The sequence below is a fragment of the Diceros bicornis genome, chromosome 28, assembly GCF_020826845.1.
Source record: "Diceros bicornis minor isolate mBicDic1 chromosome 28, mDicBic1.mat.cur, whole genome shotgun sequence".
NCBI lineage: Eukaryota > Metazoa > Chordata > Mammalia > Perissodactyla > Rhinocerotidae > Diceros > Diceros bicornis.
In genome coordinates this window covers 35,122,533-35,149,005 of record NC_080767.1, presented here as the reverse complement: position 1 = coordinate 35,149,005, position 26,473 = coordinate 35,122,533, and the positions used below count along the sequence as shown (strand labels likewise).

At 45.9% G+C, this 26,473-nt stretch overlaps 1 protein-coding gene across 16 annotated transcripts in view; it reads right to left on the bottom strand.

Annotated features, from left to right (window-relative positions):
- RALGPS1 (Ral GEF with PH domain and SH3 binding motif 1) overlaps window positions 1-26,473 on the bottom strand; it is a 286,272-nt gene that overhangs the window by 183,162 nt on the left and 76,637 nt on the right. For all 16 annotated transcript variants that reach the window (XM_058524068.1, XM_058524069.1, XM_058524070.1 and 13 more), the window contains one exon: window positions 2,136-2,219. In XM_058524068.1, coding sequence (XP_058380051.1) covers window positions 2,136-2,219 — 84 coding nt within the window. The remainder of the gene's footprint in view (window positions 1-2,135; window positions 2,220-26,473) is intronic.

The window sequence follows — 26,473 nt, the reverse complement described above, 5'->3', positions numbered from 1 at the left end:
AATCCCCGGGCAACCTCCTTCCGATCAGCTGATCTTCACTTTCCCCCAAAACGTTTAGATGCCTACTACATGCCAGACACTGTGCTAAGAGCTCTCCATATACCATTTCATTTAATTTTCATAACAACTGTGCAAGGTGAGTACTATTATCATTCACATTTACAGATAAGGAAACTGAGGCTCAGAAAGGTAAGTGGTCTGCTTTCCTTATCTGGAGTCTGATGAGGAGACTTTGTTCTCACATATGAAAGTCCACCAAGAAGGATGCCAATCAGTTCATTTCAGAGAAAGCAGCCCCAGTGGCTAACCAGACCTGGCTGCTGGCCAGTTTTCAAACCAGAGCTACCAGGGCTGTGTCCAGGAGCTGCTTGCTCTGAGTGGCTGACAGGCCGACAGGAAGACCATTTCCCAGAGCATTCTGTTTGGGAAAATGCGACTTTACTTCTGGCTCGCTTCACCCACTTGGTCTGAGCGGGACACAATGCAATTGTTCACAGAACAAGCTGCACTGCCCTTTGCCAAGCTGACCTGGCCTCCGCGTGCAAAGCAGATTACATCAGAGCCCCCAACAACCCTCCTCCGGGAGCTCTGCTGCTGGTCAGAGGTGGGACTGAGCTGGCTCCTAGTCAAATAGTTTTGCTAAGGAAACTATGAATCCCCTGAGTGTGTGCACATCTGTTTTTTTTTAAGACTAAGCTCAGTTGAAAAGGAAAAGATTTTGAAAAGAAAGAAAAAAGAAACAAAAGGCTTCAGAACTTCTCTTTTCAAAATAAATGTTGTGTAGTCCCTACCGCAGATACATCTAGGCTTTTCTTAGTTCCTATTATATCTCATAAAACAACAATAACGCTAACTCCAGCCTTGATCTACAGACTATATGGCAGTGCCTCTCTGAGGCTCCCGCTACACTCGGGGTGGCAGCTGAGAATGGGGAAGCCTGGAGAGGGCTGAGCAATGGTGATGCCCAGGACCTGGCATTTCCAAGAAGGAAGGCCCAGCCTGAGGGAAGCCCCAACGGGAACCCAGGCCCATCAGCCAGAGGTCCAGTCATGCACACTATGCAACCTCCAGGCCACTGTCCTCATTTGAAACCAGGAAAACAAGAAAAACTGTCAACAGCACCATTTAGGGGTTTGGTCTATCCAAAGGGGGTCTTGTAGGGTGCTTTCTACCTCATGTTCTGGCAGGTCTGGCTGAGCAATCAGAAGCCCACCCCCCTCAGTTGGTCCAAGTTTCCATCTTCATTCCAATAAGTGGGGATGCAGATCTTCATACCTGGAGCTAATGTTCTGGTTGGATGAAGTTGGTTTGTAGCAGTATGTATGGGGCCGGTGACCAGGCCATCAGGAATTCAAAGAAATTCAAGGCAAGAAGTGTTTCCTGAGTACCTCATTCATTCACTCAACATATATTTACTGAGGGTTTACTATATGCCTGACACTGGGCAAGGTGGTAGGGACGCAGTGATGAACAAGATAGATATGGTCCTGCCCTCATGGAGCCCACAGACTGGCAAGGAAGATGGAGACAAGAGTTACACAAAATGAGGACAGATGAGTAAAGGACCACGTGGAGAAGTACAGGGTGCAATGAGGGAACATATGATGGGGAGACCTTACACACGCTGGGGATTCACGGAAGGCTCCCGGAGGAAGTTGACATTCAGGGTGAGATCTGATTGGGAGCTGAACAGGGAGGAAGAATTCTGAGCTGAGAGGACAACATGTATGGGGACCTGACAGGACAGAGATATGGTGCATCAGGAAGGAGAAGGAAGGCCCAGAGGGCCGAAGCCTGCAGAGTACGGGGGAGGGACAAGAGATGAGGCGAGTAGGGGGTAGACAGAAGCCAGATCCACCGTGCAGGACCTTGCAGGGCACACTAAGGTGCTCAAAACTTAGCTCAAGTAGAACTGGAAGCCACTGAAATGATTTAAACCCAGGAAAGATGTGTTCAGTTCCAGCTGCTGTGTGAAAAAGCACTGTGATGGCACAAGAATGGATAAAGGTGGGGGTTCAGGAAGAGGGGATTGGACCTGGGGCCAGGTGCCTGGGATTGAACGATGGCAGGGTTCCCAGCCTAAGGGAGCCAACAGATTGCTATCTGGACAGGCACATGCAAGGGGTGTTGCTTACCTGGTTAAACCTCCGGGTAAAGGCCACGACGTTGGGAGCGAGACTATGTTTCTCCTTCTTACTCCATCCACAGCTGGCTAGTTCCTAGGAAGCACAGAGTCAGTTTCAACAATGATTCTAATTGGGATGCAAACACAGCAGGGGCATCTAATTGGAATGTGGACACAGAGGTGGGGAAGGGCAGAAGCCTTCACATCTTCACCAGGATGCGAGAGGGTTCTCCTCCTCTGGAGAGGAGGGCTGGGTGTGCAGGTGGAGGTGCATCCTGGGACCCCCAGAGGTAAGGAGAAGTGGAATACATTCCTCCACAACCCCGGCCACATCTCTCAGGACTTCTGTGCCAAAATGTTCCTAACCCTACCACTGCCACTCTGCCAGCTCCCCTGGGACCAGAAGTCCCTTCTTAACACAATTGTCTGAGAGAGAGCATAATGTTTTAACTAACAGGACTCATCCCCACAGGCTAACTTAAAATTAAAATCTGGTTGAAGAATCTCAGATTTCATCAGCAATGTGACTTCCTCCCTTCCTGGAGCCAGAGAAAGTCCCAGTCCAAGCCCACAGGAATCAGAGAAGCTTCTGGGATTACCTCCGATTCCTTCCTGAAGTGGGCCCCTCCCATCTCTCATATAACTCATTACCTAAGTGCCTGGCATTCTCAGCTTGTGCCTTAGGGAGCCGTGGCAGAGAATGGAGGAAAGGTGGTTGATTCTCAAGTTCTCTACCCCTAAGTCACGAGACAGTTGGACACACCTGGAACTTTTATAAGATCTTTAGTGAGAGTCAGCTGCCCACCAGCTGAAATAGATGCAGATCAGGGGTCTACTAGGAAGTCAGAGAGGGCAGTGGGAATGGCCAGGGACAAAACTTGTTGGCTGAAGTTATGCCTGAAGTGCTGTGCCCTTCAAATGCATCTCAGGACCCACAGACAGGCACTTGCGGGAAGCCTGGCTGAAGGCAACAGGCAGCTCTGGATAGAAGATGACTGACCTGGACTTGAGAATGCTTGGGAATCAACCAGGAGCTAAGAACCACAGCTCCTCGTCCTGGCTGCCTCACTTCTGTAAAGGGCATCATCCTCCTCCCAGGACCCATATGAAAAAACCACCACCCTTGACCCTGCCAAGCCCTTCACACCCTCACAACTTAGACCCCAAGTGATAGTAATGACCATGATATTAACTAATGCTACCATTTATCAAGAATCCACCATATGCCAGGCGTTGGCCTGGGCACCTCACATGTTATCTCATGTAATTCTCACCACAGCCATTTTAACCAAGAGGAAAAGGAGTCAGTATTATTCATCATCTTGAAGGAATACTTTGACTCCACGTCTTTGCAAAGCAGACATGAATCTCTTTGAGATGTAGAGTTTACCTGTTTATCATGACTCTCCGTGTTCTGAAAATGTATATTTGAGTCTCTTTTCAAATGTATATTTGACCTACCTCAGTTACATTCACTCTTCTCACCCTGCCCCATCTTTAAAACATATACCTTAAACGTTTTGCAAATGTATATTATTGCCCTTTTGAAGTTTAACTGTGAGGACAAGAGCCTCTCTCCCCTGTGGATTGCGAAGCCAGTCCTGGAAAGGCATGGGTTATAATCTGGTAGAAAAGAGAATTCGTAAAACTGATGTTCAAGGACTGAGGCGTGGTTGTTACCCAATTTCTGGCTGATAGTTGCTCCCCTTTTTTTTTTCCCTTAATTCTTCAACAAACCGCAGAAGTTATATACATATATGCACGCATGCACGTGTGTGTGTGTGTGTGTGTACATTTAACTCAGAGTCTGGGGTCTTATTTCCACACTGTAAGTAACTTAAGAAGGCATCCTGAAAGGGAGCAGTGTGGACCTTACAGTTAGACAGACTCAGGTCAGATCCTGGCCCTCCACACACCAGCTGCATGACGCTTATCTTCTCAGAACCTCAATTTTCTCATCTTAAAATGGGTATGAGACTATATTTATCTGTGAAGCTCATAATAACAATTAAATGAGATTAAAACACGCAGAGCACCTGGCACGTTACAAGTACTTGATCAAGATTCTCTCCCTCCCTCTTCCCAGGGTCACAGTGCTATCAGACTCAGCTCTAACTTCAAACACCCTCTTCTTTCTCCCACACCACACTCTCGTTGCTATCTCGAATTATTAACAAAACCTATTATTATTTCTCTTTCATTTTGCTGATGTCCATTCAGGCAGGAACCAAAGCAGGTACTTAATACATCTGCCCTGAATTTATTTGATTTGAACTTTTCTAAGATGCTGATTCAAAAACTGTTTGTGTAGTTCTTGGGTTTTGACAATTCCCTAAGGAAGTTTTTGCACTGGAAGACATGTAATATTTAAAATTAAAACCTCAACAGAGTAAAACATTATGTTTGAGAAGTTCCTTGATAAAATGGAAGAAGCAAAGCACTTAGAGTTAAAAGACCCTGCTCTGAATCCCAGCCCTGTCACTTATTTCCTGGGCGACCCCAGACAAGTTAGCCTCTCTGGGCATCAGTTTCATTGCTGATGAAAACAGGGATGCTGAAACTAGCTCCGCAGAGCTAGCTTGGCAGAGACTAAGGGAGGTAAAGCCTGACAGAGGAGGTAATATGCAGGGCACAGGCCTGGCTCACAGCAGATGCCAAGCAGCATCTGTTGAATGAATGGAGTATGAGCATTCCTCAGTGTTGAAATCTCCCAAATTCAGTGCAGAAAGATTTATCAAGATGTCAAAAGAAATAATAGCATTCTATCTACAATAAAACAAGTCTGGGGCCCAACCTCCTTGGCACTGTTCCTCTCCTGTGTTTGGCCTTATAGGAATACAAGAGATTCCATCTGTGTGAAGTGGGTTTGGAAAATGTGAAGTAATAGAACAAAACTCTTCCAGTCACTAATGCCTAAAAAAGGTCCATGCTATGGAACTGATTTGAGTGTAATTAAGTGCAAGTTGACCAGAGGAGGCAGGGCTGGTTCTAGAAGGGAGACAAAGGGTTGGGCTGAGGCTAGTAAGGCTCTGGTAGCCCTGTGTCCTTGGTGAGCCACTCAGCTGCCCCTGGGCTGTGCTGGGGCCCTGACCTCGCCCCGGCTGTCCTTGGCTCTGAGTTCTCTGCTGAGGTCAACTGGATTTGAAAGGAGAGTAAAAGTCCTTTGCCAGCTTCTTCTGGGACCTCTCCTCTGTCATATGGCTGTTCCCTGGGTTCATCAGGGAGAAAACAGAAGCTGTGAGAAGAACACTTTCCGCCACCAAACTTATAAATTCACCTGCATCCTCTCCCTTCCTCTGGCTTTAATGGAAGAACAGCCCTTTCCTCCCAGCACCCACTCTCCTCCTGGGCTCCGGACCCCGTCCCCACCCCCGCTCAGAGGCCTTGCTCTAATGCCCTCCCCCATCTCTCCATGCTCTTCCTCTCCAATTCCTTCTTCCCACTGCATTATAATGTGCATAAGCCTCTCCCATTAATAATTATAATAGTGATGACAGTAACAATAACAATGATAGTCATAATACGACATCTTTTCTAGACCTCCCATCTCCTCCAGCTCCTGCTCACTGTCTTCTCCTTGCAGGTGAATTTCTTGAACGAGTTGTTAGTTCTCACATTTTTAACCCGCTTCCCTCTCCACCTCCTCCGCCTCTGCTCCACTGAAAGTGTGCTTTTCTCTACCAGTGATAACTCTGGGCTAGGCAACCCCTCTGCCACGTTCTCCGCTCCCTGTCCTGGCCGTTCAGCCCTGGTTCTCCTCCCAACTCTCTGGCCCCTCATTCTCAGTCTTATTTTCCAGTTGCTTTGATCTTTTCTGACACATGTCCCCACCCCACCTCCATCTGCCCAGGTTCATCGTCTACGTTCTTCGATGTGTATATTCCTCCATGGAAGATCCCATACACTGCCACGGCTTCAACCGCATGTCTCTGTCCAGCCCAAGTCTGTCGTGAGCTCCAGACCAAGATATTCAGCTACCTCCTGGCTGCCTTTCCTTGGCATCCCACAAGCACCTCAAAATCAGCAGGCCCAGAACCAAAAGGGTGTCTGAGCAGCTGCCTTAAATAAAAAACACGTAACAACATGAGATTCATTTGGACATCCATTCTGACAGTCACAGGAGAATGTTTATTACAAAGAAACTATGGAAAAAATCCCTAACTGATGTAAAAACAACTTTGTTTTGATACCTCCATCTGTAAGCATTCCTAGATGACAGCAAGAGTCAACATAGTGTCAGCTCAGCCTGCAAAGCTTCCCTGGACCACACCGCCAGGAGTGCCCCCACCTGCTGCCAGCTTTGTGCTTACAGGTCCGGGAGTCAGATGCCTTGAGGTGGCCTGAGAAAGGCCTGACACTGACCGTGGTGGGGTCAATGAGGTAAGGCCCTGGAAGAGGAGACCTGGGGAGTGGGACAAGTCCTGTCTGAAGTCTTCCATGGGATGTAGGCCACCAGGTCATAGGAAGCTGGTGCCAACACCGGGCCCTTCCACACGTGTGCTTAATTCTGACTGCACTCTCCAAATCACGTTCCTAAAACATGCCCACAAGGAAAATGCACTGCCTCAAGGAAAGGTCACTAAATCTGACCTCAGGGACCACCACCAACAGGCTGGCACCAGCCAACGACACCACATTACCATTTTGCTCAGTGGCAAGCTTTTTACCTTCTTCCTCCCTCCACGTTTCTCCCCATTCCTGCCATCCTACCCTCTGGAACAATCTTTAGAAGAACTGATGGGACAATCACACACTTAGTCAAAGGAGTTCTAAAAACACCTCAGGGAACGGGTGACCCACTGAGGGAAGACAGCGCCAGTTTTGGGGTTGGGGTGAGGTCTGTGTAAGGATAAGGCATTTCAGGACTCTCATATCTCACTGTTGGGTACGCAAAATGGTACGGCCACTTGGGAAAGCAGTTTGGCAGTTTTTTATAACATTAAGCACACCCTTATCAAATGACCCAGCAATCTCACTAATGTAAACATTTGTCCACACAAAAAAACCACATGTGCACGTTTATGGCAGCTTCACTCTCAATTTCGCCAAACTGGAAACAACCCAGATTTCCATCAGTTGCTGAAGGGATAAACAAACGGTGACACATCCATATAATCAAAAGCTCCTCAGCAATCAAACAGGAATGAACCACTGGTACATGCATCAACACAGACGAATGTCAAAAGCTTTATGCCAAGTGAAAGAAATCAGACACAAAAATATTATATGATTCCAATTATATGACATTCTGGGAAAGGTAAAACGTACAGGGACAGAAATTAGACCACTGGCTGCCAGGGACTAGGGCAGGAGGCAAACTGACTGCAACGGGGCCCAGGGAAGTTTGGGGTGATGGACAAGTTCTCTCTCTGGATTGTGATGGTTACATGAGAATACACATTTTTCAAATCTCACCAAACTGTTCACTAAAAAGGGTGAATTTTACTAGATCAAATTAAACCTCAATAGCTACGACATAAAAAAAAAGGAAAGGAAACAGTCCAACCACACAGGACTGAGAAGGGAAGTGTAACCACTGTGCAAAAAAGACTAAAGAACAACAGGTTCAGACTGGAGCAGGACAAAGGGCCTGAAGGGGGGGCTCTGGGGAAAAATTAACACAATCAAAAATATGACAGAGGGGCCGGCCCGGTGGCGCAAGTGGTTAAGAGCACGCACTCCGCTGCGGCGGCCCGGGGTTCGCCGGTTCGGATCCCGGGCATGCACGGATGCACCGCTGGCAAAGGTCCCATATAAAGTGGAGGAAGATGGGCATGGATGTTAGCCTACGGCCAGTCTTCCTCAGCAAAAAGAGGAGGATTGGCAGATGTTAGCTCAGGGCGGATCTTCCTCACAAAAAAAAAAATATGATAGAAATAAAAATATAATAGATAGCTTGAAAAAGTCTGAGGACATGAGGAAGACAAATGATGATAGAAAAAAAGCAATTATAATCTCCGGGAATAACAAATAGTATATATTTAATATATTTAAATATTTTATACATGTATTCCAATATTAGGCAGTCCATGGATTGAAAGAAAAGAGAATCTATGGGTCCTTGATGTGAGGCGTATTCTCTCTTAAATGGCCCAGGGTAATTAGGGAATGAAATACAATCCTGGCATACTACTTAGCTTGGCACTGAACGATATTTACAAAGGCATAATAATAATGAATGCTGTTTGTTGGTTTTCTACTTTTAGAGTCAACCTAAGGAAAAGTGTGATGGGCTTGGTTGTAGCTGCAGAATGTCAGAATGTTAATTTAATTAATTTGACAATGAAAAAGTTCAGCTGACAGAGGTGGCAAGTGGAGAAGGGGATGAAAAGCAGAGGAAGTGAGCAGTCAAGAGACTCATATAGGGGCCAGCCCAGTGGTGCAAGTGGTTAAGTGCGTGCACTCCGCTTCGGCAGCCTAGGGTTTGTGGGTTCAGATCCCAGGCATGCACCGATGCACTACTTGTCACGCCATGCTGTGGCAGCGTCCCATATAAAGTAGAGTAAGATGGGCACAGACGTTAGCTCAGGGCCAATGTTCCTTGGCAAAAAAGAGGAGGATCAGCATCGGATGTTAGCTCAGGGCTGATCTTCCTCACAAAAAAAAAAAAAGAGACCCATATAAAGCTGATGAAACAAGAAATAGAGGTTTCAGTGCACCAAATAAAGTTCCAAAAGTCACCCGTAGAAGAAAAAACAGTTTAAAGAGTTTACCTCTGGAGAGGGGACTGGGGTAAGGGAAGAGCCTTTCTTCATAAGCTCTTCCGTACTATTTGATTATCATGTACAGGATTACTTTGAAACAAATTTTAATAGATGACATATTACAATATTATATATTGTAAACATTCTAAAATTAAATTTTAACAGTTAATACTCAGATATACAAAACGTATATAAAGTCATAATCTGCTTATAACCTGTCAGTGTCAACATTTATCAATAACAGGTGGAGTAATCATGTGAAAATCATGACCAGCTGGACTTCGGGAAACATGTCTGTCCTGCAGGGAGATGTCTGGGCTTTAATCAGGTGAAGCACAGAGAAGGCAGCGGCTGACCAGGGAGTCAGGACAGCTGCATGGAGGGCTCATACCAGGAGCTGCTTAAACCCTCCCTGGAACAAAACCAGCTGGAATGAAAAATGGAAGGAAAAGAAAAGGGACAGAGGGAAACGAGAAAGGAGACAAAGATGGAAGAAAGGAAGGAAGGAAGGGAGGGAGGAAGAGAGGGATCAGGGCATGAGGGGAAGGAAGAAGTGAGGGAAGGCAGGGCCAACCGAGGGCCAGGCACTGTGCCGGAGTGATCAAAACAGATTAGCCGAGGCCTTGAGGAGTTCAGAGTATCCAGAGGGGAGACAGACGTGAACATAAGTCACCATCACTCAAGGTGACAAAGGACAACTGCATTTTCCTGCTTTGTTTCTCAAGGTTGAAGTCCTAAAAGACATTTGCTAGATCTAGCCTTCTGAGTGGCTGTCAGTGGGCTGAGGTGTCTTGAGCTCTTTCTTAGATGGTGATGATGATGGTGGAGGAAGAGGGGAAGGGTAAGGAGAAAGGATCAAGAGGGAAGGGAGAGAAAGAGAAAAGGAAGGGAGAAAGGTAATTGACAGTTTATAAAGCATGTCTACATTCATTGATTTACCAGAGTTAAGGTACATTTTCGGAAACGCAGCAAAGAACAAAACAGACACACTCTTGCTTTGATGGAGCTGATGTTCTATGGGGGGGGAGAGAGATGAGAAGTTCGTAATGAGTCAGAGGGTGACAAATCCTTTGACAAAATATTCATCAGGATGAAGGAATGGACCATTTGGAGGCAATGCCTCCGGAGGCCTGGCTGGTAAACTGAGACTAGAGTAGAAATATGAATGAGGTGGGGGGGCAGCCTCTGCAAGTCTCTGGGGAAGCGGGTTCCAGGCAGGAGGAAGTGCAGGTATAAGACCTTGAGTCGGGAACACCATGGAATCTCTGAGAACAGCAGGGTGGCAAATGTGGGTGGAGCTGAATGAGCCTGGGGACAGTGGGAGGAAGGTGGGGGAAAGGACGGGGGTGTGGAAGCCAGGTAAGGGCTGGATTTATTCTTAGTAGGATAGGAAGGGATGGAGCAGAGGTGGCTCCCAAAAGCCCCATGTATGTGTTAGGTAGTTTTTCTTGCCCTGATCACATGAGCAAGAGAGTGGCAGATAGATCCAAACCCATCAAGTGCTCTTCTGCTTTCTATAATTTAGTTTGTACTATAATCTCATACATGGGGGTGTTATAATTTTCTCATGTGAGAGCAATTCACTTCAGTAATTTGAAATAAACACCTGCTAGGGGCTGTGTGTGTGTGGAGAAAGGGAGGAGGCTGGGCACAGGGAGAAATGAACATGAGGCCCCCATAAGGCCTCAGAACCCCTGGCTGGACAAATCACAAGAGGAAAGAATCACCAGGGACAAATGGGCACCTTCTGTGGAGTTGGGGTATGTGGACGGGGTGGAGATCACTGAATGAAAAGAAGTAATTTATGTTTCTCAGCTTTCAGTCATAATAGTTTCTATAGAATAGCAAAGTTTATAGCCACTACTGTTTCATCAAATCCTCAAACTACTGTCTGCTTAGAAAACGTAGATTTAGGGTCATGAAGATGATGCAAATTTCCCAAAACATTCCCTTTCTAGCCCTAGTACTGTGCAGCTCTCTGCACAATTAGAACCAGCTGTTAACGCAGGGCAGCAGCCAACTGCATCCCTGTGAACGGTCTCCCATCCATGTGACAGAGAAAGGGCCCCGATGAACAGAATGGAGAGCAGCCACCGGCAGCTCAGCTCTCCCAGATTCCCAACCCAGATACGAGGCCCACGGGGCCACACATTCCTTTTCTACTCTGACACTGGGGACTGTGCTCAATTCCCTTTCTCCATATTCTTGGGAAATGTTTTTTCCAAATAACATCATTCAAATGTTCACTTTTAAAAAAGAATACATCTTGTTTTTTTGATTAGGGACCTAGAACATGTTCATTACAGAAAACTTGGACAATAGAGAAAACCCATAGGAGAAAATTTAAATCACCATTAGCCTAATACCCAGAAAAAACTAGAGATGATACATTTTGGTCAATAATACTGACAATAACAACAGCAGCTGGGCCGGCCCCGTGGCTTAGTGGTTAAGTGTGCGCGCTCCGCTGTGTGCGCGCTCCGCTGCTGGCGGCCCGGGTTCGGATCCCTGGCGCACACCGACGCACCGCTTCTCCGGCCATGCTGAGGCCACGTCACACATACAGCAACTAGAAGGATGTGCAGCTATGACATACAACTATCTACTGGGGCTTTGGGGGAAAAATAAATAAATAAATAAAATCATTAAAAAAAAAAAAAACAGCAGCTACCATTTACTGAGCCCTTACTAGGCACCAGGCACAATGTCAGCTGTTTACATACATTTATCCATTGCTCACTAAATTCTCACAACATCCCTATCAGATAGGTACTATTATTGCCCCATTTTACAGATGAAGAAACGAAAGCTTAGTTGGAAAAGTTATGCAATTTGCTCAAATCCTCATATGTAGTCTATATGAGAGCCAAGATTCAAACCCAGGCCATCATTCTAGGAGCCTGGACCTTTAGCCATAGAGCACCTCTGTCTCCAGGACGGTGGCCACGCCCCACTCACAGTGCAGGGGCACGCACACCTGTGCATACACACTCACTCCCGCTCTCAGTTGAGCTCATACTGCATCTGTGGTTTTATAAGCTGCTTTTGTCCTTACTACGGTACAAGCATTTTCTCACGGCTGCCCCATTGCTCCTTCTGTAGAATTCCTACGATACACACAGGACATCTAGAAACAATTCATCATATGCACCTCCTTTTGTTTTTCCTCTGAGTCTATCTAGGAGAAAATTTTAGCTTGTTTTTTAACTCTACTTTGGTTTTCTGCAATATCTCATCTGCTGCTCACTGTCTCCACTGCAATTTAAACCTGGTAATCACGTTCTTCAGCACGATGCAATACTTCTTAATCTTGATCTTCACATACGACAGGATCATCCTGAACACTGCTGGGAACACAAAATGAAATTTCTAGATGTATCTGCTTCATGGGAAGATGTAGGCTCTGACCTAGTCTGCGCACTGCCTTCCATCTTTTGGCCAACTAAAACTTTTCTATGTCTGGTGAGTATGCTAAACACCATGTCGGAAACTGGAAAAGTTAACTCAAAGGTTCCAGGGCCACGTGGTTTTACCAGTGAGTCCTCTCAGACTTTTAAGGAACACCTCATTCTTATGCTAAATAATTTATTCCAGAGCACAAAAAGGGACACAAAGTAGCCCCAAGCCCTAACACCTAACAAATACAGAACAAGGGGGAAAAGGAATCATCCTACATGACCTAGCAGGTTTGTCTAGGAAATACAAGAATAAGCTAATGTTATGGAAACTTTAACATAACAACAGTACAGCAATAAATCAAAGAAGAAAAAAGTGGTATGATCCTCTCAGACACTGAAAGGTAATTAGCAAAATGCAACATTCATTTGAGATTTTAAAAAGAAAAAAAGACATTACTAAGCTTCTAAGAAGTTCTATCTCAAACCAACAACCATCATGAAACAACAAAGAGAAACACTACAGGAATTTGAATTAAAATTAGCAACAACAGGTGGCGCAGCCCTTCTCAACTAGGTTCCTTATCTGAACCACAGAACACAGAAAATGATGTGAGTGACTTTCTTAATTCTCCTGAGAATGGTACATTCATTACATACAATGGACTTTCGGGCATTAGTCTTTTTTTTTTTTAATTTTTTTTTATTTTTTCCCCCAAAGCCCCAGTAGATAGTTGTATGCCATAGTTGCACATCCTTCTAGTTGCTGTGTGTGGGACGCGGCCTCAGCATGGCCGGAGAAGCGGTGTGTCGGTGCGCGCCCGGGATCCAAACCCAGGCCGCCAGCAGCAGAGCGCACGCACTTAACCACTAAGCCACGGGGCCGGCCCTCGGGCATTAGTCTTAATTCTCTCATGGATCCCTGGTTGAGAAAGGCCTAGAAGCTATAACCCAGTGCTGGCCAATAGAAATATAATGCAAATCACATATTTTAAATTTTCTAATAGCCATATTTAAAAAAGGAAAAAATAGGTGAAATTAATTTAACAATTTATTTCATTTAACTCAAAATATCCAAAATATCTTTTCAACCTATAATCAACATAAAATATAATTATTATTATTATTATTTTTTCCCCCAAAGCCCCAGTAGACAGTTGTATGGCATAGCTGCACATCCTTCTAGTTGCTGTATGTGGGATGCGGCCTCAGCATGGCCGAAGAAGCGGTGCCTCGGTGCGTGCCCGGGATCCGAACCCGGGCCGCCAGCAGTGGAGCGCGCGCACTTAACCACTAAGCCACCGGGCCAGCCCTATAACAAATTATTGATGAGATAGTAACTATCTTTGAAATCTTTTGTACTAAGTCTTGGTTTTTACACTTACAGAACACCTCCATTTGGACTCGCCACATTTCAAATGCCCAGTAGCCACATGAAGACACCGTATTGAACACCACATTTCTAACCACTGCACAAAGGCATGACACCGAAAGGTAAGGTACACTATTGAAACGGCAACTCAGGCAGGAGACGGAAGACAAGCTGAGACTGCACAGCTGGGCCAGGGCAGGGGAGGGGCCAAGGCAGCCAGCTAAGAACCAGAGAGGAAGGTCAGCCTGGGACAAACAGACAGATGAGGAACCTGCATGTGACCGACCTAGGTTCCTTATGTCCCCATTACTTAAGGTCTGTCCCCACGTCCATTCCCCTGCCCCCTCAAAGGGAGGCAGAGTTGGGCACTAACGGCTTAGGCAGATCCAGCTGCAGCTGTTAGAGGGACAGGGGTTACAGATGGAATGAAATATTCAAAAACGATCAAGAAAGACACCCACAGCTCACATGGGCAATTTCACGTTTTTGGGGGGACGTTCTAAGTCAGGAGTCCTGGGTTCTAATCTCAGCTGTGCCCTAAAGCCCCTCTGAGACTTTGGGTCAGTCCTTCCCACTCCAGGGTCTCAGTTTCCTGTCTGTAAAACACAGTGGCCCTGGATGGTCTTTAAGATCCTCCCAGTTCTCCCAGTCTATCAGCCTAAGAGAATCAGAGGTCACATGTGCAGCCTTATATAAAAACACTATTAGGTAAGACTTGCCCCGGGAGACCACGTGACCGTACTGGTTTTCTTTCTCCAAGTGTTTTGAGGGGGTGTGGAGAGGTTGAGTCTGAGAGACATAGTCCAGAAGGGGTGGGGGGCTTCTAGGCACCACGCTGTTCCACAGGGATGGAAAGGACATGCCAATCTGGTGAGGCAGAAGACAGGAAACAGCTGGGGGAGGCAGCTGGGGGCAGATGGGGACGATGAACAGAAAAAACACAACGGACCAGGGCAAACTCAGGTTCCAGAGAGAGGGAAGGGAAAGGCAGGGGAGGAGGGGAGGGCAGAGGGGGAGGGAGGAAGAAGGAGAGGAAGAAGGAAAGAAAAGAAAAAAAAGAGAGAAGAACAAGAAGTTTGAAAGCAGAGGGTTAAATTCCAGTGAGGCAGAAATGTGATAGGCCTGTGGTGCATCCAGGTGGAGCAGGGCGGGGTGGGGGGTGTGAGGGCCCCGCTGTGGACGGCGAGCTGTCCAGAGCAGGAGAGGAACTCAGAAGAGAGCAACAAATGGGTAGCACACATGGAGAGTCCCACATGTTTCCACATTCCCAACAAAAGGCAGTCTTCTGAGGGTCTGCAAGTCAGGAGCAGACACAACTGGCTGGTCAGACACCAGAGAGGCAGCACTGCCCACCTTACACCTGGGACCCATCTGGGGAGGCTGAGACCCAAACCGTGTGGCCCCAAATCTCACCAGACAGGAAGAGAACACAGTGGCAACGCACTGAGATAACCAACTGCCAGCCGCATGGCTCCTCCTCACATTCAGAGGTGTGCAGGGTCCTTCTAGACGAGCCCAGTCCTGTTCCCAGGCTGAGAATAATATTAATAATAAAACAACAATAACAAGAGCAGCTAACGGCTTGCTTACAGTACGCCAGGCACTAGGCTAAACACTGTTCTTACATTACGCCCCTTCATCTTTTAACAATGGCATCCATCAGGAAGGGCTATTATTGCCCCTTGTTTACACATAAGTAAAACTGAGATTCAGAGAGGATAATTAACTTGCCCAAGGTCACACAGCAAATAAGTGACAAAACTGGGATTCAAACCCAGGTCTGCATGACTCCAAAACCCAAGCTCTTAACCACTGTGCTCTCAGCCTGGCCAAGCATTACTGCCATGATTTTTCACCCACATTTTGAACAATGCTGACTATTTGCAAAGTGGATGGCACTCTAGGGCTTACCAAATGAACAAAAGGCCGAGAAGGAAGAGAACTACAAGTTTCTGCATGTTTCCTACATTCGAGGTTCTGTACAATGTGCTCTTATCCACTTTATTTTGCCTTAGTCTCAAAGCCAGACCATGAAGTATATTTTACTATTCCATTTTACAGATGACAAAACTGAGGCTCACAGAAATGAAGTAATTTATGCAAGTTCATGTAGGTAGTAAATGGCAGACACCAGGGCCTGAGCTTTTAATACAAAAAGGTCCCAGAGGGAGACTGAGGTATGAGGTAAGGCAACCAGACAGGGGGCTGAGAGTAGACTGACTTCACTCAGAAAAGGCTGACAGTGGGCTGGGGGGCGGGGGGCTGTAGAAAATGATATGATGATATGATGAGCCTGGAGGTCACACAGGGGCAGAAGGCTGTCCCAGCCCTAAGGACATCCCCTGAGCCCCTCCCTGCAGTGTCTGGCCTGGCTTCAGCATGGAGCCAGGCAGAGCTGCAGGAGGAGGCCACAGGGTAAGACTTCATTCATCAAAATAATAGTTTCATTCAACACATCACACTGAAAGAGTCTTCTCCCCCACCCCCAGCAACTTGCTTTTTGATCACAAGCAGCTTGAAGCCCCTGGACAGAGCAGGATTTCTAGAGACAAAGCCAGACTTTTGATGAATTCCAGCAATGGCTACACAACGGGACATATTACAAGGGGGCTGGGCTGTTCTGACATTTGAACTCTCTGAGGATGACCACAGACAGCCGGTGCACCAGCGGACCAGGAGGAACAGCTCTTTCAGAAAGCTGTTTCCTCTCCTGAAAGGCTAAAAGGAAAAACCAACCTTTCAAATGTTTGATCTACCCAGGGACACTTACTTAAATTAAAAGTGTGAGGAAACCTTCCAGACACTGGAGCCACTCGCCTCTGATGGTGTGAAACCACCTTTTCTAAGACAGGGAGAGAGACTGTGGCTTCGACCCCACGCTCAGGCCTGGCCAGCTCCTCAGCTCTGTCTCCAGCCCCATCTCATCAGTAACACCCAGCCAGTCTTCACAGAGTGCCCCTCTGTGCCAGGCACTGTGTGAGGCTCGGGGGATAGGGCTGTGAATGAGGCCTTTGCCTTCCAGTGGAGAAGACAAGCATTAATTATGAATGTGTTCCTAAGGCCTTAAGGGCAAGTTCAGAGTGTGACGGGGGCTGGCTTAGCTGAGGAGCAGGCGACTAGTAGTGAGCCAGGTGTGTGTGTGGGAGAGGAGCGGCATGGAGGGCAAGCGTGCCAGGCAGAGAACAGCAAGCGCACAGGCTGCAGGTAGACCCATGGACCAGTGAGGAGGCCAGAGCGAAGCAGGGAAGTGAGTGTGGAGGGCCAGGAGAATGCTGCAGAGGAAGGGAGAAGCCAGATCCCACATGGCCTGCACACCCATCTTAGAGGCCTGGGACTCATCCTAAGGGCACTGGGGAAACCAGTGGAAATCGTGAAGTGGCTTGGTAATGTGGATAGAGATCTGAAAACTGAGGGTGGGCAATGGAGTAGGATGGGGCAAAAGTCGGTACAGAGATGTCCACTGGGAGATGAGCAAGAGTCGAGGAGGAGGCGAGAGGGCAGCCTGAGCTGTGAGGTGGCACTGGGGACAGAGAGGTGGAGGGAGGGGAGACATGGTGCAGGGACTGACTAGGAGCAGAGAATCCAGGAGAGAGAAGAGTCGCCGATGACAGACGCCACATTTCTGGCCTGACCAGGTGGACAGGTATACCATTCCAGGGGTGGGGGACAACAGCAGGACTCCGGGGAAAGAATCACAGGTTTGATTTGGGGCATGCTACGGCCATAGGGCCTGGGGACTTTGGCTGCTGCTTGTTCAGCTTCTTGAAGGACATGCAAGTCTGCCAGCGCCTGTAGAACCAAGTCCCAAGAGCCCAGGGCATGCATTCAAGGCCTCCACAGTGGGACCACCCTATTCTCTAGTCTAATTTTCCACAATGCCCTTCACCTCTCCTTTGCTCTAGCCAAACTGATCTGCTCACTGGCCCCTGTACATGGCCACTTGCTTCCAAATTGCCTTCCCTATGTTCCAGCTGGTCCCTCTACTGGAATGCCCTTTCTTCTGAGCCTGTCTCCAAATTATACCAATCTTTCCAGGCCATGAACAAACAGGACCCTCTCTGGGATGCTTTGCCCATTGCCCCCGACTAGAAGTACTGGCTTCCCTCCCAGACAGCACTTAGTCTGTCCCCTTTAGTGTGGTCCTTGTAATTATTTATATAAATTTTTTACCTTTCCCACTAGACCCAGGATTTCTCACTCATCTTTGAGTTCCTGACACACCAGGCAGGGAGCCTCACACATAGTCAATATGTGCTGGACAACTGTAATAAGCATGGGACCTGCCATCCCAAGCTGGCCGCAGGAATGCCCATGCAAACCATGTGAAGATCATCTGGAAGAATGTCTCCTCAAATTACATTCAAGTCTACAACTCCACACAGAGACCTCAGACCTCTGGCCCCCTTGCACATCAGCCTTCCTCCAGACGCCACCCAGACCTCAAGGGCTGCCTAAATCTTGACTTCAGCATATATGCAGCTGAGACTGCTCAGCCCCGCTCTGACCACGTCCACATCAGAGGGCAGCCGGCTTAGAGACTCCTACAGCCTCACAATCACCTCATGGGGTCACTTGGGGTCTGAAATGGACCATGGCAGGCTGCAGGCAGAGGCTGGCCATAGCCTGAGCCCTGAGTGCTCCAGGTCCAAGAGGAAGGAAGGGCAGCCGAGGAGTGGGGCTACGCTCTGTAAAGTGGGGCAGGGTTGGGAGAGAGGGTGCAAATACTGCTGCGTAGGGAAGTGTCTCGGCATAACATTTTGAGAGGCTTGCCCTCTCCGAAAAGTTTATCCACAACGCAGAGGGGGAAAAAAAGAGAGAGAGATCACAACTCTTTTTATGAGTAGGTTTTATCCAAGAACCTCATATTTTCCACTGAAGGAAAAGCCAATCTACATCTAAAGATTCAAACTCTCAAGACCTACACTCAAGAGAAAGAAACAATCTCCCGTCATAAATTTAAAATTTGCTTTAAACTCTCATTTCCCAAGAGTCAGGGCTTCTGAGCCCTCCACGCCCTTCATTTAGGCCCGGTCTGTCTGCCAGTCTAGTCGGAAGGCAAACAACACAGGCTATTTGCAATGACGAGCAAACACTAATGAATTTTGTAGCACGTCTGGTGCTTGAATTTATGGATCATAAAATCATCCGGCTTCTTCTCGCCCAGTGCTGACATGCCAGTGAGGCAACCCCAAGTATTTACAGGCCGGAAGGAGCTGCCAGGACCACTCTGAGAGAGGAAGGCTGGGGTGGGAGGTGGGGGGGACTGCCTATTAACCTTACCATTACATACAAACCCATTTTTATGCTCTGACATTCAGTCTAAATCTTGGCATGCAAAATCCTATTAAACAGTATTTATTTTTTTAAATATCTTGAAGTAGGAGGGAGAGTCAACCTAACTATTTCAATTGAAGACAGGTATAAAGTTAAAAATTACCAAAATGGCTTTTTAAACATCAGCCAGATATAAAGGATTTAAAATGCAGTTAGGTTTTTCCAGTTAGACATATAATTTATCTAATTCACCCTACTGAATTCTAAGCATCTAGAGGAAGGGTACGTCCACACACATCCCCAGGCGCCAGGGCAGACCTCTCTGCCCAGCCGAGGCAGAGCCCCCGGCCTGGCCATGCTGCCATGACCACCCTGGGGGAAGAGGCCACGGTGGCTCTGGCACTTCTTCCACCCCAGAGGAGGTCTAGGGGAGCCTCCACAGAACCCAGACTGGCCACTGTCTGTCTGGGGCCCTCCACAGACCAACCTTCATCCCTCGAGGAGTTGTACATCAGAGACCACAGGAAGGGTTATTAAAATGCAGAATGAGCTCCTACATAAGAGGATCTTTCTGAACCCCAAATAGCTATGTAAAGCTCATTTCCCAATGGCCAGGTGTTCCCACATCTGACCTAAGCTGTGTACAAATAAAGGCTGTCTAAACACGGATGACTTGGGGGCATGAATTTGCAGGAGCCATCACTCATTCACCCAACTTCTTCCCAGGCCTCCCACCCCACTTCCCAGGCTCCATTCAGAAGCCAGCACGATATGAACACGAAAAGGCACTGACTGAAGCAGATAGGGGTCTCAGAACCACCAGATCCCCAAGAGGCAAATGACATATTAGGACAAGGGGACATTGAAGGACACTGGTTCCTCTTTACTGACATTTTGGGAGTGTCTGCCCAGCTCTGGACCATACTGCTTCTCTGGGAACTGCACCTTGCCCTCAACCCCATCCGAGGGGTAATCACCTTAAAGGACATAAACCTGAACCCCACTGGGCCATTAATAATTCCTTATGTATGAATCTAGATGGGGGAAGAGAGAAAAGAATCAGCCTCTAGGGCTCCGGAGCCCTGGGCAGCCATCTTGTGTCCCCCTTTGCCTACCAGGGAGTCAGAGGAAGCCCACAGAAGCCCTGAGAAAGAGATGTGAGGAAGGACAGGAGAGAGATGAAAGACTAGTGTCTGGCCAGGCTTCCAGGCCCAGATTCCAGCCTCTCTCCACTTCCAGGTTCCATGAGACACCCCTTGAGGCTTATAGCAAATTCCCCCTTTTTTGGCAAATTCCCCTTTTGTTAAGCTAGGTTGAGCTGTTTTCTGTTACTTGAAACTGAAAACATCCTGCCTCACCTGGTCTCCCACTGCTCGGCTCTCACAGCCCGTCAGCCTGGGTGGCCTCAGTGAAGGAAAGGGCGAGGAAGGGAAGGGAAGGCCTGGTGGAGGCCAAGGCTTAGAAAGCTCCTCTTTCAGGGAAACCAATCAAACAGGAACCCAGGGACCTCCTTGGAAGAGTCAGGAGCCAGGAACCATAGACCAGGGACATGGCTTCCAAACTCTGAGGGATTCTAGAATCTGCTGACATTCCCGACGTGCAGCTTTGCTTCTCTGCTTCCCTCCAGTGGGGCTAGCAGTTAAATTTCAACAAAATCAGGGCTGTGGGCTAACCCTTCAGGAAAGTGAGAAGGGTAGAGGTTAAGAGAGCATCCTGACCCACAGGCACCCTGGGGGACATTTGCTCCAGGGTATGGAGCTTTCAAGAAGAGAAAAGCTAGCCTAGACTCTGAGGCTCAGGGACTCAGAGAAGTGAAGTGAATCGTGGGAGGCTGCACAGCAGCAAGTGGCAAGGCCAAGGTTTCAACCTAGGTAAGCCATACACCAAAATCCATGCTCTCAACCCAACCCCTATGGTAGATTCCACCTGCCAACTCTTCTTTCTCTGGGGCCTACAGCAAAGAAGCATTTGTGACCATCAATAAAAATAATAATGAAATTGGACCTCTTCCCCCCACCCCCTACCAAAGGGGCTACTTACAACCACAATCCTCAAGGAAAGGGGACCCTGTTAGGTGGTGGGTACTCTGTCCTACACCAGGTTTCAACCCACATGAAACTAAATTCTCCAAGTGCCCTACCCCGCCCCCATCACCTGCTTTCCTCTACCAGCCACCCCGCTGCCTGGGCCTCTGCGAGTGACCCAGCCACGCGGAACGTTCTTTCAGTCCCTCACCCTCCCCGTCTCGCTCTCTCACCTAAGGCCTTGCTTGGTACACGCTGCTCCCTCTGTCGGAAGCATCCCTTCTTCTCTCCTTCACCTGACAACCCCACATTGCTCCTTAGGTTTTGGCTTATACACCATTTGCTCGGACAAGCTTTCCTGAACCCCCACACCCCAGCCCAGCTGGACGCTCCTGTGTACACAGGTAACTCCCTTGACAGTAGCCCTTACTAGTCTTTTTTGAAGTGCCTACACAGGGGCCGGCCCCGTGGCTTAGCGGTTGGGTGTGTGCACTCTGCTACTGGCGGCCCGGGTTCGGAATCCGGGCGCACACTGACGCGCCGCTTCTCCGGCCATGCTGAGGCCGCGTCCCACATACAGCAACTAGAAGGATGTGCAACTATGACATACAACTATCTACTGGGGCTTTGGGGAAAAAAAGGAGGAGGATTGGCAATAGATGTTAGCTCAGAGCCGGTCTTCCTCAGCAAAAAGAGGAGGATTAGCATGGATGTTAGCTCAGGGCTGATCTTCCTCACAAAAAATAAAAAATTTTTTACACAAACCTCAAGGTAACCACTAAACAAATAATCAAAACAAAATCACATATGATAAACAAAGAGAAAACTAGAAGAGACATAAGACAGAACAACCAAACTGAATTGGCAGTCCAAAACAAATGGGACAAGAAACAAAGGAAATGCAAAAGAACCAGAAAATAAGTGACAAAACAGCAACATTAAGCCCTCATATATCAATAATTTACCCTAAATGTAAATGGATTGAACTCTCCAATCAAAAGATACAGAATGGCAGGATGGATTAAAAAGCAAGACCCAACAATATGCTGCCTCCAGGAAACACATCTCAGCTCTAAAGACAAGCACAGGCTCAGAGTGAAAGGATGGAAGACAATACTCCAAGCTAATGGCAAACAAAAGAAAGCAGGTGTTGCCATACTCATATCAGACAAAGTAGATTTCAAGATAAAACAGGTTAAGAGAGACAAAGAAGGGAAATATATAATGATAAAAGGGACACTCCACCAAGAAGACATATCACTTATAAATATATATGCACCCAACATAGGAGCACCAATGTACATAAAGCAACTATTAACAAACCTAAAAGGAGACATTAACAACAACACAATAATAGTAGGGGATTTTAATACCCCACTTACATCAATGGATAGATTATCCAGACAAAAAGGCAATAAAGCAATAGTAGACTTAAATGAAAAACTGGACGAGATGGATTTAGTAGACATATACAGAGCACTCCATCCAAAAACAGCTGACTACACATTCTTCTCAAGCGGACATGGAACATTCTCAAGGATAGACCATATGTTGGGAAAGAAAGCAAGCCTCAATAAATTTAAGAAGATTGAAATCATAACAAGCATCTTTTCAGACCATAATGCTATGAAACTGGAAACGAACGAAATGAACGAAAAAAAAACTGGGAAAGTGACAAAAATGTGGAGATTAAACAACATGCTACTGAACAACCAATGGATCATTGATGAAATTAAAGGAGAAATCAAAAACTATCTGGAAACAAACGAAAATGAAAATATGCCATACCAAACCATATGGGATGCAGCAAAAGCGGTGCTGAGAGGGAAACTCATGGTGATACACGCCCACCTTAACAAACAAGAAAAAGCCCAAATAAGCAACCTCAAATTACACTTAACAGAACTAGAAAAAGAAGAACAAACAAAGCCCAAAGTCAGCAGAAGGAGAGAAATAATAAAAATCAGAGCAGAAATAAATGAAATTGAGACCACAAAAACAGTAGAAAAGATTAATGAAACAAAGAGCTGGTTCTTTGAGAAGATAAACAAAATCGACAAACTCTTAGCCAGGCTTACTAAGAAAAAAAGAGAAAAGGCTCAAGTAAATAAAATTAGAAATGAAAGAGGAGAAATTACAATGGATACCATGGAAATACAGAGGATTCTAAGAGAATACTATGAGAAATTATATGCCAACAAATTGGACAATCTAGAAGACATGGATAAATTCTTAGACTCATACAACCTCCCAAAACTGAACCAAGAAGAAATGGAGAATCTGAATAGACCAATTACAAGTAAAGAGATTGAAATAGTAATCAAAAACCTCCCAAAAAATAAAAGTCCAGGACCAGATGGCTTCTCCAGTGAATTTTACCAAACATTCAAAGATTTAATACCCATCCTTCTCAAACTATTCCAAAAAATAAAGGAAGATGGAACACTTCCTAAATCATTCTACAAGGCCAACATCACCTTGATACCAAAGCCAGACAAAGACAATACAAAAAAGGAAAATTACAGGCCAGTATTGCTGATGAACATAGATGCAAAAATCCTCAACAAAATATTGGCAAACGGAATACAGCAATACATTAAAGAGATCATATACCATGATCAAGTGGGATTTATACCAGGGACGCAGGGATGGTTCAACATCCGCAAATCAATCAACGTGATACATCACATCAACAAAACAAAGAATAAAAACCACATGGTCATCTCAATAGATGCAGAGAAGGCATTTGACAAGATACAACATCCATTTATGATAAAAACTCTCAACAAAATGGGAATAGAAGGAAAGTACCTCAACATAATAAAGGCTATGTATGACAAACCCACAGCCAACATCATACTCAACAGGGAAAGACTGAAAGCCATTCCTCTGAGAACAGGAATGAAGCAGGGCTGCCCACTCTCACCACTCCTGTTCAACATAGTACTGGAGGTTTTGGCCAGAGCAATTAGGCAAGAAAAAGGAATCCAAACAGGTAACGAAGAAGTGAAACTCTCACTATTTGCAGATGACATGATTTTATATATAGAAAACCCTAAAGAATCTGTGGGAAACCTATTAGAAATAATCAACAACTACAGTGAAGTTGCAGGGTACAAAATCAATCTACAAAAATCAGTTGCATTTCTGTATGCTAATAACGAGCTAACAGAAAGAGAGCTCAAAAAGATAATACCATTTACAATTGCATCAAAAAGAATAAAATACCTAGGAATAAATCTTACCAAGAAGGTGAAAGACCTATACAATGAGAACTACAAGACATTATTGAAAGAAATCGATGATGACATAAAGAAATGGAAAGATATCCCATACACGTGGATTGGAAGAATAAACATAGTTAAAATGTCTATATTACCTAAAGCAATCTACAGATTCAATGCAATCCCAATCAGAATCCCAATGACATTCTTCATGGATATAGAAAAAAGAATACTAAAATTCATATGGGGCAACAAAAGACCCTGAATAGCTAAAGCAATCCTAAGAAAAAAGAACAAAGCAGGAGGCATCACAATCTCTGACTTCAAAACATACTACAAAGCAATAGTAACCAAAACAGCATGGTACTGGTACAAAAACAGACACACAGATCAATGGAACAGAATTGAAAGCCCAGAAATAAAGCCACACATATACGGACAGCTAATTTTCGACAAAGGAGCTAAGAACATACAATGGAGAAAGGAAAGTCTCTTCAATAAATGGTGTTGGGGGGCCGGCCCAGTGGCGCAAGCGGTTAAGTGCACGCACTCCACTGCAGTGGCCCAGGGTTCGCCAGTTCGGATCCCGGGCGCTCACCAACGCACTGCTTGGCAAGCCATGCTGTGGTGGCGTCCCATATAAAGTGGAGGAAGATGGGCACGGATGTTAGCCCAGGGCCAGTCTTCCTCAGCAAAAAAAAGAGGAGGATTGGCAGATGTTAGCACAGGGCTGATCTCCTCACAAAAATAAATAAATAAATAAATAAATGGTGTTGGGAAAATTGGACAGCCACATGCAAAAAATGTAAGTGGACCATCTCCTATCCCCATTCACAAAAATTAACTCAAAATGGATCAAAGACCTGAAGGTGAGACCTGAAACTATAAAACTCATAGAAAAAAATATAGGCAACACACTATTTGACATTGATCATAAAGGAATCTCTTCAGATGACATGCCTACCCAGACTAGAGAAATTAAAGAAAAAATAAACAAGTGGGACTTTATCCCATTAAAGAGCTTCTACAAGACAAACAAAACCAGAATCAAGATGAACAGACAACCCAACAGCTGGGAGAGAATATTTGCAAAATATACATCTGACAAGGGGTTGATCTCCATAATATATAAAGAACTCACACAACTGAACAACAAAAAAATAAACAACCCGATCAAAAAATGGGCAGAGGAAATGAACAGACTCTTCTCCAAAGAAGATATACAGATGGCCAATAGACACATGAAAAGATGTTCAACATCATTAATTATCAGGGAAATGCAAATCAAAACAACACTAAGATGTCACCTCACGCCCGTTAGAATGGCTATAATCACCACGACAAAAAACAACAAATGTTGGAGAGGATGTGGAGAAACAGAAACCCTCATACACAGCCAGTGGGAATGCAAACTGGTGCAGCCTCTATGGAAAATGGTATGGAGATTCCTCAAAGAATTAAAAATAGAGATGCCCTATGATCCAGCCATCCCACTACTGGGAATCTATCCAATGAACCTGAAATCAACAATCCAAAGAGGCTCATGCACCCCTATGTTCACTGCAGGATTATTCACTATAGCCAAGAAGTGGAAGCAACCTAAGTGTCCCTCGACTGGCGACTGGACCAAGAAAACGTGGTATATATATACAATGGAATACTACTCAGCCATAAAAAAAAAGACAAAATCGTCCCATTTGCAACAACATGGATGGGCCTAGAGGGTATTATGTTAAGTGAAGTAAGCCAGAAAGAGAAAGACAAACACTATATGATCTCACTCATATGTGGAATATAAACCAACACATGGACAGAGAAAACTGTATTGTGGTTACCAGGGGCAATGGGGGTGGGGGTTGGGCACAAGGGGTGAAGGGAGACATATATATGGTGATGGACAAACAAAAATGTACAACCCAAAATTTAACAATATTAAAAACTATTAAAACATCAATAAAAAAAAGAAAAATAAATAAATAAAAAATGAAGTGCCTGCACAATTGTCTGGCTTCCCTCCCTAGACTATAAGCAATGTGTAGGGATAGGACTGAAAAATCTAATTTGTTCACCTCTGTAGGTCCACCTCCTAAGTAAGTATCTGGCCAGAGCAGGTGTTGAATAACTAATTGTTGACTGAATGAGTGGTATCTTACATCAACTAGCAGGAAGTAAAGTGATTTGAAAAGTGAGTTTTCCAGACAGTGGAGGTTCGATTCTTTCAGCATAGCAACTTTTTATTCAGGGAGTCAGTGAAAATTTACTGAACAAATACTATGTGCCCAGCACCAAGCCAAGCATTTGAGAGACACAGACACACTGGATGTGGTCACTGCGCCTGGGTTTCAGAGTCTGGAA